The sequence below is a fragment of the Juglans regia genome, chromosome 12 (assembly GCF_001411555.2).
Source record: "Juglans regia cultivar Chandler chromosome 12, Walnut 2.0, whole genome shotgun sequence".
NCBI classification, from domain to species: Eukaryota; Viridiplantae; Streptophyta; class Magnoliopsida; order Fagales; family Juglandaceae; genus Juglans; species Juglans regia.
The window spans coordinates 8,226,100-8,240,885 of NC_049912.1; the positions used below are offsets into that span (position 1 = coordinate 8,226,100).

The window sequence follows — 14,786 nt, forward strand, 5'->3', positions numbered from 1 at the left end:
CATGTTATATGATACATTGGTCATTGAGTACATATTTACATAACATGTGAAATTTTTACCATTTTTAGCATATTATATATAAATGTCATTTTTTCCTGAAGCTTACTACATATGCACGTCATGAAATACATTTTGTTCAAGCATTGCATAAAAATAATTTTTATCACAACCCCCAAGACTAAGATGAAGAATTATCTTAGTGGAACTCTTCTGTCCACTCTGGTTTGTTTAAGAATATAGTAACCCCTAGGTTGACGAATAACAGTCAACGGATTTCGAATGAGTTCTTTTTAAAAAACGCCGGAGCGAAGTCAAATGTTATGACACCTAAGGCTGGTGGGTATACATGTTATAATGTTATGTTATATTATCAATGCGTTGAGAACGAGTCTGCAGACAACACAGTTTCAATGTGAATTGTATTACGGTCACCAACAAGTACTCACAGTGCATATGGAGAACTATAATGATACCACACGTTGTGATATTATAATTAAATATAAATTGCTAATAATGATGAAACGTTATGATTATTTTTGCCAGTAAAGTGAAAAATGTTCTCTGTACGAAAATGTCTTAGTTTTTCTGAAAATATTGAGGAATCTGGATGATGAGTGACAAACACTAATTTTTCGCATTTCATGCATTTTATATTTATCATTCTTCATTCATAATTTATCTTTGTGCACATTGGTTGTTTAACTTATTGAGATTTCAAGTAAATCTCATCCCTTGTGGACCCACTATCATTCCACTCAGAATTATAAAAATTGTGTCAGGACTCGAGGAGGACGGACTGTATGGAAGCATAGATCCAACTAATGAGGAGGAGACAGACCACAAGAAAAGACTAGACATTATCCTTATATTTATAGCACTAATCCTTCATGCTCTAGAGCACATGAAGCAGTTGATCTAGCTATGGAGACCTTTTATGATGATAAGTTGTACTAAGATTATGCTGCTATTTGGTTTAAACTTATGATGATCATTAATGAATTGGGATGTTTTTAATTATTTTGGCATATATTTTCACTCTTAATCCGCTGCGAATATTGCATTATGCTAGTTGCACCTATAGACTGTGTTGCATACTAATTGTCATGTACGGGAGTATGTAACTTTGTATTACATATCCCGACGCGTCTTCATTCAATCCCAAGCGGAGGTTGGAGACGTCACACTTTGTCTCTAAGATTCTCCCCCATTTGCCTCCTATGTCAATTCCCGGCCTTGAGCAAACACATCCCTAACCAGTTAATCGCCAACTTTAATACTACACCTCATGGAATTTGAAGATTCTACGCCCTAGTTGTCAAATTTTTATGAGTAATCCCAAAGACTGCAAGCACAATATATCTTTTACCAAGTTAAAGTCCAAACCCGTGCAATGAGTTCCATCACACAAATCAATTAACTATTAGCTTTTCACCAATAATTGTTTGCACCCAAGGATTTGAGTCTTAACCTAGAAGTAGCAAACCACCAAAACCAAGACCCTTACCACTTGAGCCAACCCCAATCATAAATAAAACCAGAGAGCAACCGAGCAAGAACATTAAATATGATGCAATCGTACTTCCGAAACAATCCCCGCGCATCTGTAAGTCAGTACCTTGTGTGTTTTCTACAGATCCAATATAACGAGAAAAATAGTAGAAATAAAACTTGTATGAGATCAGAAGTCTGGAAAATCCTGCATATATTGTAAGTTATTACAAGGAGATAGGTATGCGAGGCTACATGCTTCAACCTATCTTCCGTTTCTGACTAAGATTGTCTTGTCTAACCACATGTTTCATTTGTGGGCAGAATTCATCCATGACAGGGCTCTTACCCTACAATTTCACCAACCTAATCTATTCAAAACTAGAACAAGTGAAACTTCCTGCACTTCACTCTACCTAACAAAGATTATCAGAGCATACCACTTCTACTCTAAGAGACCTACTATCAACAGCCACATGTATTCATGTGGGATGGCCAATAAGAACACGTTACTTCCCTTCCTCCAACCCCTTTAAGTAAGAAGATTCTCCATTACCACTGCCATGCCCAGCCGTTGAGCTTCCATGGCCATCAGCTCCAGCTGTCCCAGCCTCAGAGCCATCTTGCTTGCTTCCTCCCCTTACGTCATTTGGGCCTGCAACAGGTGGACCACCACTGCTGCCACCTCCATGGGTAGTCTCATTGTGCATGGCATGCAAGCCATTGTTGGCCCCTCCAGCTCTGAGACCCATTCCTTGGATGGCCTGTTGGTGCTGCTGGTGTAGCTGCTGCTGTGGATCCTGGATCTGATGTGGGTTATTAAATTGTAATGGCAGCTTTGGGGGGAAAATACCTGGCTGCTGAGCCATTGCGGCTGCTTGAGAGTGTTGCATGTAATACCCTTGTTGCATTGCAGGGTGTGGGGACATCTGCAATTGTTTACTATACTTATGAGCAAGACACAGCTAGGTGAACTGATAAAATAAAAATCATGCCTACAGTCACCTGGGGAGGCATTGCTGGTGCTTGTGGTTGTGCATCAGCAATTGCAGCTAAATACATCAAATTCTTTTGAAGCTGAGCTTGGTACCTAAATCATCAAAATTTTAATGTATATCGCACCCCCCCTCCACATACAATGTAAAAGAATTGCCACATTCCAACAATTTTTTTCCCCAAATTTATGAACAAAAAGCCATGAGCTGTGGCAGCTATAATCCAGCATTTATGCAGGATTGACAGGTAAAAGACCTCTTCTTTGGCATGTAGCTTTTCTTTTGGTCGGGCTATGGCTCTAGGCAAAAAACCTCTTCTCCGACTTCAAGGATTCAGATCCTCAGTCTCAATCCAGAAACACATGCACTTGATTTTGATAATCAGAAAATATATGTAGCATCGGTGCCAACCATTTCAAATCATGCTCCATATAAGTGTAAGCAGCATTAGAACCACAACTCAAAAACCATCACAGGTTTTAGTACAGAAAGCACATTAAATAGAGGATAACTTGTCCTTTCATGTAGAGAACTCTACTCCATTTCAAATCAACCTAAACTTTTTGTACTTCAAGTGGAAACAACTGATTTTCAATAGATTTTATACATCAGAGAAAAAAAAAAAAGGTATAACATTTTGAAGAATGCCTCGACACAGGGTGGTAACAGTGGTGCTGAAAGTACTTTTGTAGTGGCAGTGGCTGAAATTGAACGGATTCAGCTTGAGATGGAAGTGAGATTGGCAGGTCTATCTGGATTTGGTGGTGTGGTGGAGATCCATGTTTGGCAACCTTAGAATTCTCAAAAAAATTTCAAGATTTCTCTACTTTTTTTATGACTGCATTCCCAAACATTACTCAAACACAAAAACTTTTCTATTTCAAATTTTCAACTTTTCATCTAATCATATTACCTAATCAATACTCAAACACAAAAATCAATACAACTTTTACAAAGTCCAAAACAAAAATAATCTTGAAAAATAATATTCAAACAACTTTTCAACTTTATTTATCGAATTCCACAAACTCCAATGCAACGATTATTTTTAAAAATGCTTTTATTCAAAACCTAATCTCAAACAAATTCCCAAAATTCTCAATTACAAACATTTTTGGTATCCAAACAAGGCCTTAGCAACTGGTGGCTAAGGTGAAACCATTCTTATGACTCAAGGGCTCAGGCTCCAATAAATATTATATTCCACCTGGAGTGAAAACACCTGATGCAATCAACATCAGTATAAACAGTATATAACTAATTATCACGTCCAAGGGAAGAATAGATTTTTTACCCTTATAACTTTGCTATGCGAAAGCAGATTCTATTTCCAGACTTTACCGCAGTAGGTATGACCATCTTATAATTACATAAAATGGGAGAAAAGCCTTCCATGAAGCCCTTGACAGTGTCAGAATTAAGTTGTCAACAAAGCAATGGAAAAATGCTCAAAACTAAGAAACTGAAGACTAGATAAAATGGTAATTCAAACAATCCAAAACTGGAGTTTAATCTGAAATACAAAACAATTGAATCCCTAGTAATAGCATAAACACACAATCAGACAGAGAGAGGGGGGTCACTTACTGTGCACATTCAGCAAGTTTTCCAAGGTTTTGATAGTCCAATATTGCCAGAATCAATTTTTTGTTCTCATCAAGGTACTGCACAAAGCATTAAAAGAATTTTATTGGATAAATAAAAATCTTGTTGTGTATATCAGCATGTGTCCATGATATGATTTCCCAAAGTAGGAATTTAAAATGTACTCAAATTAACATTGCAGTTCAATCAACACACAAGTTAAACACAAGTTCCCATATGAGAACAAACATTCTAATGCCTATTTGATGAAACCATCCTAAAGTTTTTTTTTTTTTTTTATAAGAGATAAATATTATTGATATGAATGAAGTAGGCATAGCCCGTATACATAGGAAGTATACAGAAAAACACCTAAATACATTCTAAGAGCGATAAATTAAAAACGAAATCATGGACATTGTCCCCATTTAGTACAATGGCGGAAAACCAAAGCAGTAAAGTGTGGAAGAAAAAATTCTTCAGCTCCGCCATTGTGTGTTCCTTGTCTTCAAAGCAACATGCATTCCTTTCCAACCTAATACACCACATGATACAAAATGGGATCATCTTCCACACGGCTGCCACTTGATGACAACCTTGCATCTTCCTCCAACAACCCAACAAATCCACCACCCTCAAAGGCATAACCCAAGCAAAATCAACCCTTTGAAAGATCTCATCCCACAACACCCTTGTTACCTTACAATGCAGTAAGAGATAATCCACAGATTCTCCATTATTTTTATACATATAACACCAATCCATCACGATACATCCCCTCTTCCTCAGATTGTCCGTGGTCAAGATCTTCCCAAGAGCAGCATTCCACACAAAAAAAAGGCTATTTTAAAAGGCACACGAGACCTCCAAATATTCTTCCAAGGGAACGGAGTATGATCCTGTGTTGACAAAATTTTATAGAACGCTTTAACTGTACATTTCTTGTGGTTATTAGACCTCCACTTCAATCTATAACACTATGCCATAGGAGTCCCTATGGAGTATAGTAGGCTGAAAAAATCTGATACGCTACATAACTCCCAATCATGAAAATCCTTATTAAAAAGTATATTCCACTTATGAGCGCCATCAGAAAATAGCCGCATATCCGCCACTGAAGCCTCCCTATCAGCTGCAATATGATAGAGCGCTGGAAAAGCCATTTCCAATGATGTTCTCCACACCACACGTCCCACCAAAAATTGATTCGATTGCCCTCTCCGGCTACAAATCGAATGTATTTTTCAAAACAAGGCCACCCCCTCCTTATAAACTTCCACCCCATACCCCCCCCCTCTCACTTCGTTGGAGCACCAACCACCCCAAGCAACTCCATATCTAGCGTCAATAATTTCTTTCCATAATGATCCCCCCTCCAAATGATATCTCCATAGCCATTTCCCCAGTAAAGCTTTATTTATTTATTTATTTATTTATTTTTATAAATGATTGTATTAAAGAATAGGCATAGCCCAAAGTAGACAAGATGGTATACAAAGATAAAACACCTATCTAGGAAGAAGAAGAAGAGGAAACAAGAAATTCAGCCAACTTTAAGCCATTAAAGTCTATAGCTATGGACCATACAAATAACATTCTAACAAAAAAAGATCTAAGATCCTCAAAAGATCTCTCATTGTCTTTGAACGTCCTGTTATTTCGTTCTTGCCATAAGCACCATGGAATACAAATAGGTACCATTTTCCACACTGCTTTGATTTGTGATAAACCTCCTATAGTGGTCCAGCAAACCAGGAGTGCCTCCACTGTGGTGGGCATAACCCAAGCTATCTCTACCATGTTGAACACCCCAGCCCATAACACTCTAGCAACATCACAATGCAATAGAAGATGATCCACCATTTCACCACTCTTCTTACACATGCAGCACCAATCTAGTATGATCACCCCACGTCTTCGCAAATTATCCGTTGTCAAGATTTTTCCCAATTAAGTTGTCCATGCAAAAAAGGTTGCTTTGGGAGGCGCCTTATTCCACCAAATCATTTTCCATGGAAACTGAATGTTATGGGCCTATGTGAGACTTAAAGAATGAGCGAACTGAAAATATGCCTTTACCAGTCGATACCCACCACAACTTGTCATTTCTTTGGATGCTCGGTTTCACGGAATACAACAATTGAAAGAACTCTTCAATGCTACCAACTTCCCAGTCTTGAACCGCCCTACTAAGAACAATGTTCCATTGTACTAGATCTCCAGTTAACACCATAAAGTCCGCCACTAGAGCTTCTTTCAAACATGCAATCCTGAAAACTGAGGGGAATAAATCTTTTAGTCTATTGTTTCCACACCATATATCACTCCAGAATTTTATTCTAGAACCATCTCCTAGCACTACTCTAGTGTGACGAACAAACACCTCCCGTCCCCTACTGATGTACTTCCAAGTCCCCAATCTGTGGGGCCCATTTACCTCTCTACTACACCAACCCCCCCCCCCCCCCCCAACACGCTTCCATATTTGTGGTCAATTAACTGATTTCCATAGGGCTTCCAATTCCGTGTTATAGCGCCACAACCATTTTCCAAGTAATGCCCTATTGAAAATCTTTAGGTTTCTAATACCCAACCCTCCCATGGGAAGTGGGGAACATACCTTACTCCAATTGACAAAGTGGAATTTAAATTCGGTCCCCATGCTCCCCAGTAAAGCTTTATTAAAAGTTCTCAAGTTACACACTTCCAACCCCCCATACACAACTGGAGCACAAACTATCTTCCATCTAACCAGATGGAATTTCTTCTCCTCCGCATGCCCCCCCATAAGAACGCCCTAAAGAGTTTCTCAATCTTGTTCACTACCCCTGCAGGCATAGGAAACAGAGATAACAAATATGTGGGAAGGTTAGTAAGGGTGCACTTAATAAGAGTGAGGTGACCCCCTTTCGATAAATACATTCGTTTCCAACCAGCCAACCTTGTCTCTATCTTCTCCACCACCCCATATGACTCTAGCCTTAATGGTTGCCCCCAATGGAAAGCCCAGGCATTTCATTGGCAAAGAAGACACCTTACAATCCAAAAGGCTTGCTAGCTTGAGAATATTTGAGACTGCACCCACTGGAACGATCTCGGACTTACCAAGATTCACCTTGAGCCCTGACACTACTTCAAAGCAAAGTAACAGTGCTCGTAGAGTTTGGATCTGGCTACTATCCGCTTCACAAAAGAGTAGAGTATCATCTGCAAATAAAAGGTGTGAGATGATAATAGAACCACCAATGCCATTACCCACCTAAAAACCAAATAAGAAACCTTCACCAACAGCGGCCTGTACCATTTGGCTAAGAGCCTCCATAACTATAACAGACAAAAAAAGAGATAAAAGGATCTCTTTGCCACAAGCCCCGAGAACTATAAAAAAAACTAGCAGGTATACCGTTAACTAGAACTGAGAACTGGGCAGTAGAAATACAATGACGTATCAAGGAAATCCATCTATCACCAAAGCCACACCTCCCAAGCAGGTATAAGAGAAATTCTCAGTTTACGTGGTCATAGGCCTTCTCCATGTCAAGCTTGCCAAAAATACCTAAACCTCTCTCCCTCAATCTATGGTCCAAATACTCATTTGCAATAAGCACCGAGTCAAGAATTTGCCTCCCACAAATAAAAGCGTTCTAAGGCTTGGAAATGATATGTTCCAACACAAGGCTTAACCAGTTAGCAAGCACCTTCGAAATAATCTTGTACACACTACTAACCAGACTTATAGGGCGTAAATCCTCAATAATCGAAGCCCCATGCTTCTTGGGAATGAGAGCAATGAACGTCACTTTAAGGGAATTTTCAAACTTTTGAAAAGAGCAAAATTCACTAAAGACCTGCAAAACATCACCTTTCACTATGCTTAATGGAACTAGTGTTCATGATTTTCTATCTATAATTTCTGGTTCGCAGAATTTATTTAGGTGTTCTTTCGTATACTTCCGGTGTACACGGGCTTAGCCTACTTCATTCGTATCAATAAAATTTTCATTTTAATTATAAAATTAAAAATAAAAAATAAAAATAAATAAATAAATAAAAAAGAACAATTGAGAGAGCCTTAAGATATCTATCAATGTTGCCAGCAAATTATCTATACTATATAATTACAAGTACCACATCTGCTACTTTTAGTAATGACTCAAAACTGGTAATATGTTAAAATCTTCACAGTAAACAGTTATCTACACCATCAATGTTAACTTTTGATAAGTAATAAAACCTCCTTAAACAACACAAAATGCCCAATCCAAGTATATTGGATATACAAGAGAAACAGTCATTTAAAAGGAGAAATAGATATAGAAATCATTCTTTTCTCTCCGAATACACCATATGAGGTAAGTACGAACCATCTTTTACACCGTTGCAACTTATGTGCTGCCACCTAACCTACTCCAAGAGTCAAAAAGGTCTGCTATTCTTTTGGGCATGGCCCAAGCCAAACCAACTCTACCAAAAACTCACTACACAAAGCACTAAAAATCTCGGAATGAGTAAAAGATGATCAACAGATTCCCCAATCTTACACATGCACTAATCAATCACAACAATGTCTTTTTTTTTCTTTGGATTATCCATGGTGAGAATATTTCCGAAAGAAGCCGTCCAAGCAAAAAAGGCAGCTCTCAAAGGGGTTCTTATCATGAGGAATAGGGCCATGTAGAAAGAACAAACGTTGAACATGGGCCCAAAGAAGCTTGTTTTAACCTCTTTGTCTCAAACTAGGTGAATACAATAGGTTAAAGAACCTAGTAAGGCATCCACCTTCAAGTTTACCAGCCAAAATGACGCTTTGAGGACAGTGAAAATGGTAGGAAGACCAAACTAATTAACCCTATCAACAAAGCCTCCAACCTTTGACCACATATTCTCGAACTTAAAGTACTATTACCACCACAATCAAGAAAAAGAATTGGAAAATGATTAGAGAAAAGTCAGAGGAGCAGCCTATTTTGACTTGGATCTGGAAAATGTGCTTCCCACTCCGAGGAGACAAAATCTATTGATCTAGACCAAGAAGGTGAATCCCAATTGTTAGACCATGCCTCCGCCTGAGGGAATATCCAAAAGGCTTGATCAAAAATAAAGTTAGAGGAAGCCTCCATACGAGATAGGAATGAGCTTCACCTGATCTTTCATTAGGGAAACAGATAATGCCGAAATGACATCTAAATACACCATGATTCTTCCCACAAACCACTCAAACCAACCAATTCCTCCCACAAAAAACTTCTTTGCGATCACAATAATGCCCATAAACACCATAGAGGACCAATAAAACCATTTTCAACATTCTCGAAAACATGCCATTGTATATTACCCCACACACTCCACCACCCTTTTGTCCCATGAGCAAGACTCCACTAGAAGCCCCACTAGATGTCGACAGTAATCCACTTTTGAGCACACTTCTAGAAATAAAATCCAGCTTAGTCTCTTGAAAAGAAATGATATTTTCCTAAATTTCTTTAATGAGATTTTTAATTGTGAGATGCTTGTTAACATCGTTCAAACCTCTGGCATTCCAAGAAGGCAATTTAGGTATTCACTTTGACACCTTAATTGAAAGTATAGACCAACCCTAACAAGAGTGGCTTGCTTCAAAAGCAATAAGCAACACAATAAGTCAAGCTTCAAAAGTATAGACCAACCCTAACAAAATACTAGGTGCTAGATGAAATAGATTCAAGAAATAAAGACTATTCATAACAAATTGGGCTTTCTATATCCTAACTGGGTTTCAACTTTCTAGTTAACAATCCACTACCAAATACGTGTATTTTATTTCTTGTCACTTCTAACACATCAAATCACTTGTACCTTTCTATTCTCCCAGTTCCAAAACCAGCTATCAGAAGTCATGTACAAACAATATCCATGATGTGATTCATGAGAAACCCTAACCTTCCTATCCCGCCGCCACCCCCACCCACCATCGATTGGAGAGGGGCACCATAGTCACAGACGAGGCCGACGGCCCTCGACGTCCTCAATGAGGGCCGTCAGCACTGGTTCCTCGCCGAAGGACACTTTTTTTTTTTTTTTTGTCGGCGTCGGTCGCTATGCACTTTGAATCCATCATAGAACTGATCGACAGACCCAGTCGTCTCCGTTGTGGGGCCTCCGACTGTTTCGACGGACTCTAGCAACCACATTGTGGGCATCCGACGTCATCCTACGGTGATTGGAAGTTCTCCATTATCTCAATGATTTTTTGCAAGAAAATCCGTGAACTCAGGGCCTCCAACAGATATGTGTTTTACCTTAGGATGAAGTGGGAGCAGTATGGAGCACTAGGAACAGATTTGCAGTGGGATTTGACAATGACGACAAAGCATGATGCGGTTTTGTCCTAGTTGGAAGGTGAGAGGTGGTTGAAAGTGGAATCAAAAACTTTTGTTTTTACAAAAAAGGGAGGAAATATCTTTCGTATTTCAGAACGTAGCAAAAGGATAGCTAAGTTCATGTGTCTAGGGTGGACGACAGCTTCGTGGTTGGCTAAGGGGCTTGGGGATTGGGGATTGGTTAGACCTTAACTACCATGAAGGTTTCTTCTTCAAAGAGCTAAGGATGGGTAATGGAGTTTTTAGCATTCGACATCATGTTAATGCAAGGGGCAGTTTTTTGCAACTATCCGAATTCCGTAATGGAAGGAGGAAAGGTTTGTTGGTAATTTCAGAGGGCACAAATGGCATTGGATGGAAAGGCTTTCTGCAGTCCATTCTAAGTGTCACAGAATCCAAAGCCACTTCTCGAAGTGGAGAGTTTGTTGATGGGAAAATAGTGGGAAGGTCTTCCTCAATCAAAGGTGCTTTGTACGCAGCAGTGTTGAAGTCACTGGCGGGTAGTCAGGCAGAGACCAGCTCAACGGTAGAAAGAAAGGGCAAGGCACTTGTAGGAGACAAAAGACCTCAAGTGACTTTGGGAGAGTTGGAAAGGGTCTTGTGGGATGTCAAATCTCAATTGAAGGGAGTTATGGATTATTTAAGAGATATAATGATTAAAGTGGATAAGGGGTTGGACCTAGTTGTGGGTACAAGTGTGCCAGCAAGTGTGCCGAAAAGTGTGCAGGCAAAGGGTGTGTCAACAATAGGGTCGTTGGACGCTGGCATCTTTGTTCATGCCAGTGTCACCATGCCTTCTGGGGGAGCTATAGGGTCTCATGCACCAGTTATAGATGTAGTTGGTCCTTCTGTCCAGGGTTTCATTTGTAGTTAAAGATGGAGGTCCTTCCAAGTTCTCGAGTATTTTGGAAGAAACAGTCAAGCCTCTTTTAGAAGATGCAAACGAGGTAACAAAAGGTAGTGCTTCCCCTCTTGAGGAAGCAGTAGGGTCAGACAAAGTGGCACGGCAAGGATCGTCGAGGGGTGGAGCATATACACAAAATGTTGATGGAGGGGAGGAACCTATAATGGTAACAGGAGGGGAAAACAACCATATACCTGTCGAGCAACCATTTGGCAAGAAGGAAATTATCGATTTGTCATTGGTGCCTCGTGTGGGAGAAGATTTAGAGTCGGGAGTGCAGTCGAGTACTCTGGCTGGGGATAATGTCGTTCCCCTGGTTTCTCTTCCTCCGATTAACAATATAGCGGGTTCAACAGCGAATTGGATTTTGAATAAAGATAATGGGCTTCTACAAACCCTGGGACTTTCATATGGAGAGCAGGGAGAATATGAAGACTAATTTAAAGCACTACTCACTGCAATCGAGGCGAGCCACATGCTTGAAACTAAATCTAAGTTTAAGAAAAGCAGGGAGTTAAAGAATCTTTATTGGGCAATCAACTACGATACTAAGGGAGCTAGCTCAAGACGAGGGAAAGTTAAAGGGAGGGCTTTGTGAAGACGTTCTCGTAGTGGGATGTAGGGGATGGGGTCGAGGAGGTGTATCAATAGTTTTCCAATTCAGGCTTGGTGTATTTTGGGTAGGTTTTCTTGGGCTTTTGGGTCATTAGGGGCTTTTTTGTATGGGCTAGGTGTTTTTCTTGTATACGTCTAGTATACTTGGTTACTCCTATTGATATATATATATAATATTATTACTTATCAAAAAAATATATATATCCATGATTTATATTGACAAAAGGACAGAAGAAAGACCTATGATAGCCATCTAACAAAGACTTATCTAGAAGTCATAGAAACTACAACATACGACTCCAATTTGGATGAGAACAAGTAGTGAAAAATAGAATTTGAATAAAATAGACAGCAATATATTGAAGTTTCAAGAGTAGAAGAAACGCTAAGCCTCCTAAACATACAGGATATAGGAAAAAGAATGCAAAAGCGCACCAATTGGGTTCTAAGTGATCAAATAAAACCATTAAAACAAAAAGCTTTTAAGAAATAAATAAAACTATATTCAGCATTTTCAAATTAAAAGCTTAATTTCCAAACTATATTCACATGATACAAAATACGCTGCATTTACCATATGACAGGGGGCATGGCAATAAAACTAAATGCAATGGGATGATTGCTACAAATATGTCCCAAGAATCATAAGTGTTTGACAATGATAGATTAAATTAACAATTACAACCTTTGGCGACTAACCACACAAATAACTCATTCCCTAGGTACCTTCCCTTCAGAAGTACTGGCTTTTTGTGCCCTTCTCCTTATCAAAGATAAAAACTAATACTAACCTGCCAGTCTTATGTGTCCTCCGATTGAAATGAATTTGCCAAAAATGTAGTGAAGTGTAAGCTTAAAAGTTAAATTCCTTAATGTGAATCAGGCACTCAATCTCGAAATATGTTATGCACAGAAGATCTTAGCTATTAAAAAGGGTACAAATGGCACGCTACAATCAACCGGTTAATTCAAAAGAAAAACCTATCCTTTTGACATTTATTGTCTCTATAAAATTCTTTTCCTACAAAATTAAGCTTAAGAATGCGACAAAACCTCATCTACCTAAAGCATAAAACCTTTCAAAATAAAACACATAAAACCCACTATTGGGAGAAAATAAAAACTATCAAATGCAAACCACCCAAAAAAAAAAAAAGAAAAAAAAACCACGAATAGGTCTCTAAGCGTAAAGGGCGCAAGCGAAAGAGCAAAGCAAGTAGACAAGAGCACCTTTTGAATCTGCTCGGTGGTGATGTTTGTGGGTGGGAATGAAGGCATCATAGGAATCATCTGCTGTGGCTGCTGCATCTTTATGTTCCTTTTTCTTATCTTGAAACTAAAACCCAAACCCAATCGTAAATCCACCCAAAAAAATAAAAAACCCAAATCAATGACGCCCAGAACTACCATATTCAAAAATCGGAGCCAAAGAGAGATTCATAAGAGTACCTTTTGTCAGCAGGTCAGTGTCTGTAAGGTGTTTGCATTAGGAAAAGGCAGATGTTTTGGAGTCGGACGAGGGTTTTTCAGTTTTTCTCGACAGGGTCGCTCCATTTTGTCTCTTTCCATTTTGTCTCTATTCTTATTCTTATAGCATTGGCATTAGATTGGCTATTTTACTCTTCAAATTTTAATTAATATGTAATTTTTTCATTTTTAGTTAATCATTCAAAATTTAAAATCTACATTAAATTAGTCATCACACACTTTATATAAATAAAATATTATTATTTATTATTTATATATTTTTTAATTAATTATATTTTCATAACCTCTTATAATCATCTATAATTTTTAACAATTATATTCATTTTCATTTTCACAATCCAATAAACAAAATTGATATCAATATTATCAAAACAATTCCAACGATCTTCAATACTCGGGAGAGGAAGAGTGAATAAGAAAGAGAAATGAGATGCGGGAGAGAGAGCCAATATTAATAAACAATGTATTTGGAGGTGAAATAGTACTTTTCATATTTGAAAAAAAGATGAATTTACTGTAGCTGATATTTAGGATGAAAAGTGTTTGGCTAATTCAATGTGGGCCAACTATTGATAAAGTTATTTAAATTTAGAGATGAAATGTTATTTGAAGAAGCCAATGTGAATGCTCTTAGGTCTTCATTGGACAATGTATTTTTTTATTTCATTTCATTGTTATAATATTTTTAATTTTTTTAAATTTTTAAATAAAATATAATAATTATTTTAATTTTATAAATTTTAAAATAATATTTTATTTAAATTTTAACTTTCATCTAAAATTATTTAATCTTATCTTATTATCCATATCGCACCTTAATTTTTATTGTAGATCATGTTTGGTTTGACAAACCTTTTTAAATCATCTCATCCCATTTTAACCTCATTTAGATAACAAGATAAAATTAAAAAAGATTTGGATAGTAAATTGAGTTGAGATTAGATAAGATAAGATAAGAGTTGAAAGTTAATAAAATATTATTATAATATTATTTTTTAATATTATTTTTATTTTGAGATTTAAAAAATTAAATTATTTATTATATTTTATTTTAAAGTTTAGATAAGTTGTATTGATTAGATAAAATAAGATGACTCTAAACTAGGCCAAATAATCTGTAAATAGTAATAAAATAATTTGTAAATAGTAATAAAATACTTTAAATTAATATGTTTTATAGATTTTGAGGGAAAAAAATTGAATAAAAATATTATAAAATTAAATATTATTATAATATTATTTTTGTTTTAAAATTGAAGAAATTGATTTGTTTTTTATATTTTATTTAGAACTTAGAAAAAATTATAATAATTAAGTAATAATTAAATGAAAAAGTTAATAATTTGAAATTGA

General features: G+C 37.3%; 1 protein-coding gene across 1 annotated transcript; it reads right to left on the reverse strand.

Moving 5' to 3' along the window:
- Positions 1-1,658: 1,658 nt before the first annotated feature.
- LOC108999310 (GRF1-interacting factor 3-like) lies at positions 1,659-13,506 on the reverse strand. Its single transcript, XM_018976197.2, has 5 exons — positions 13,395-13,506; positions 13,176-13,281; positions 4,071-4,147; positions 2,494-2,578; positions 1,659-2,417 (listed from the first exon to the last, which is right to left on the reverse strand). The coding sequence occupies exons 2-5, from the start codon at positions 13,251-13,253 to the stop codon at positions 1,998-2,000; spliced, it is 660 nt and encodes a 219-aa protein (XP_018831742.1). The 5' UTR covers positions 13,254-13,281; positions 13,395-13,506; the 3' UTR covers positions 1,659-1,997.
- Positions 13,507-14,786: the final 1,280 nt, after the last annotated feature.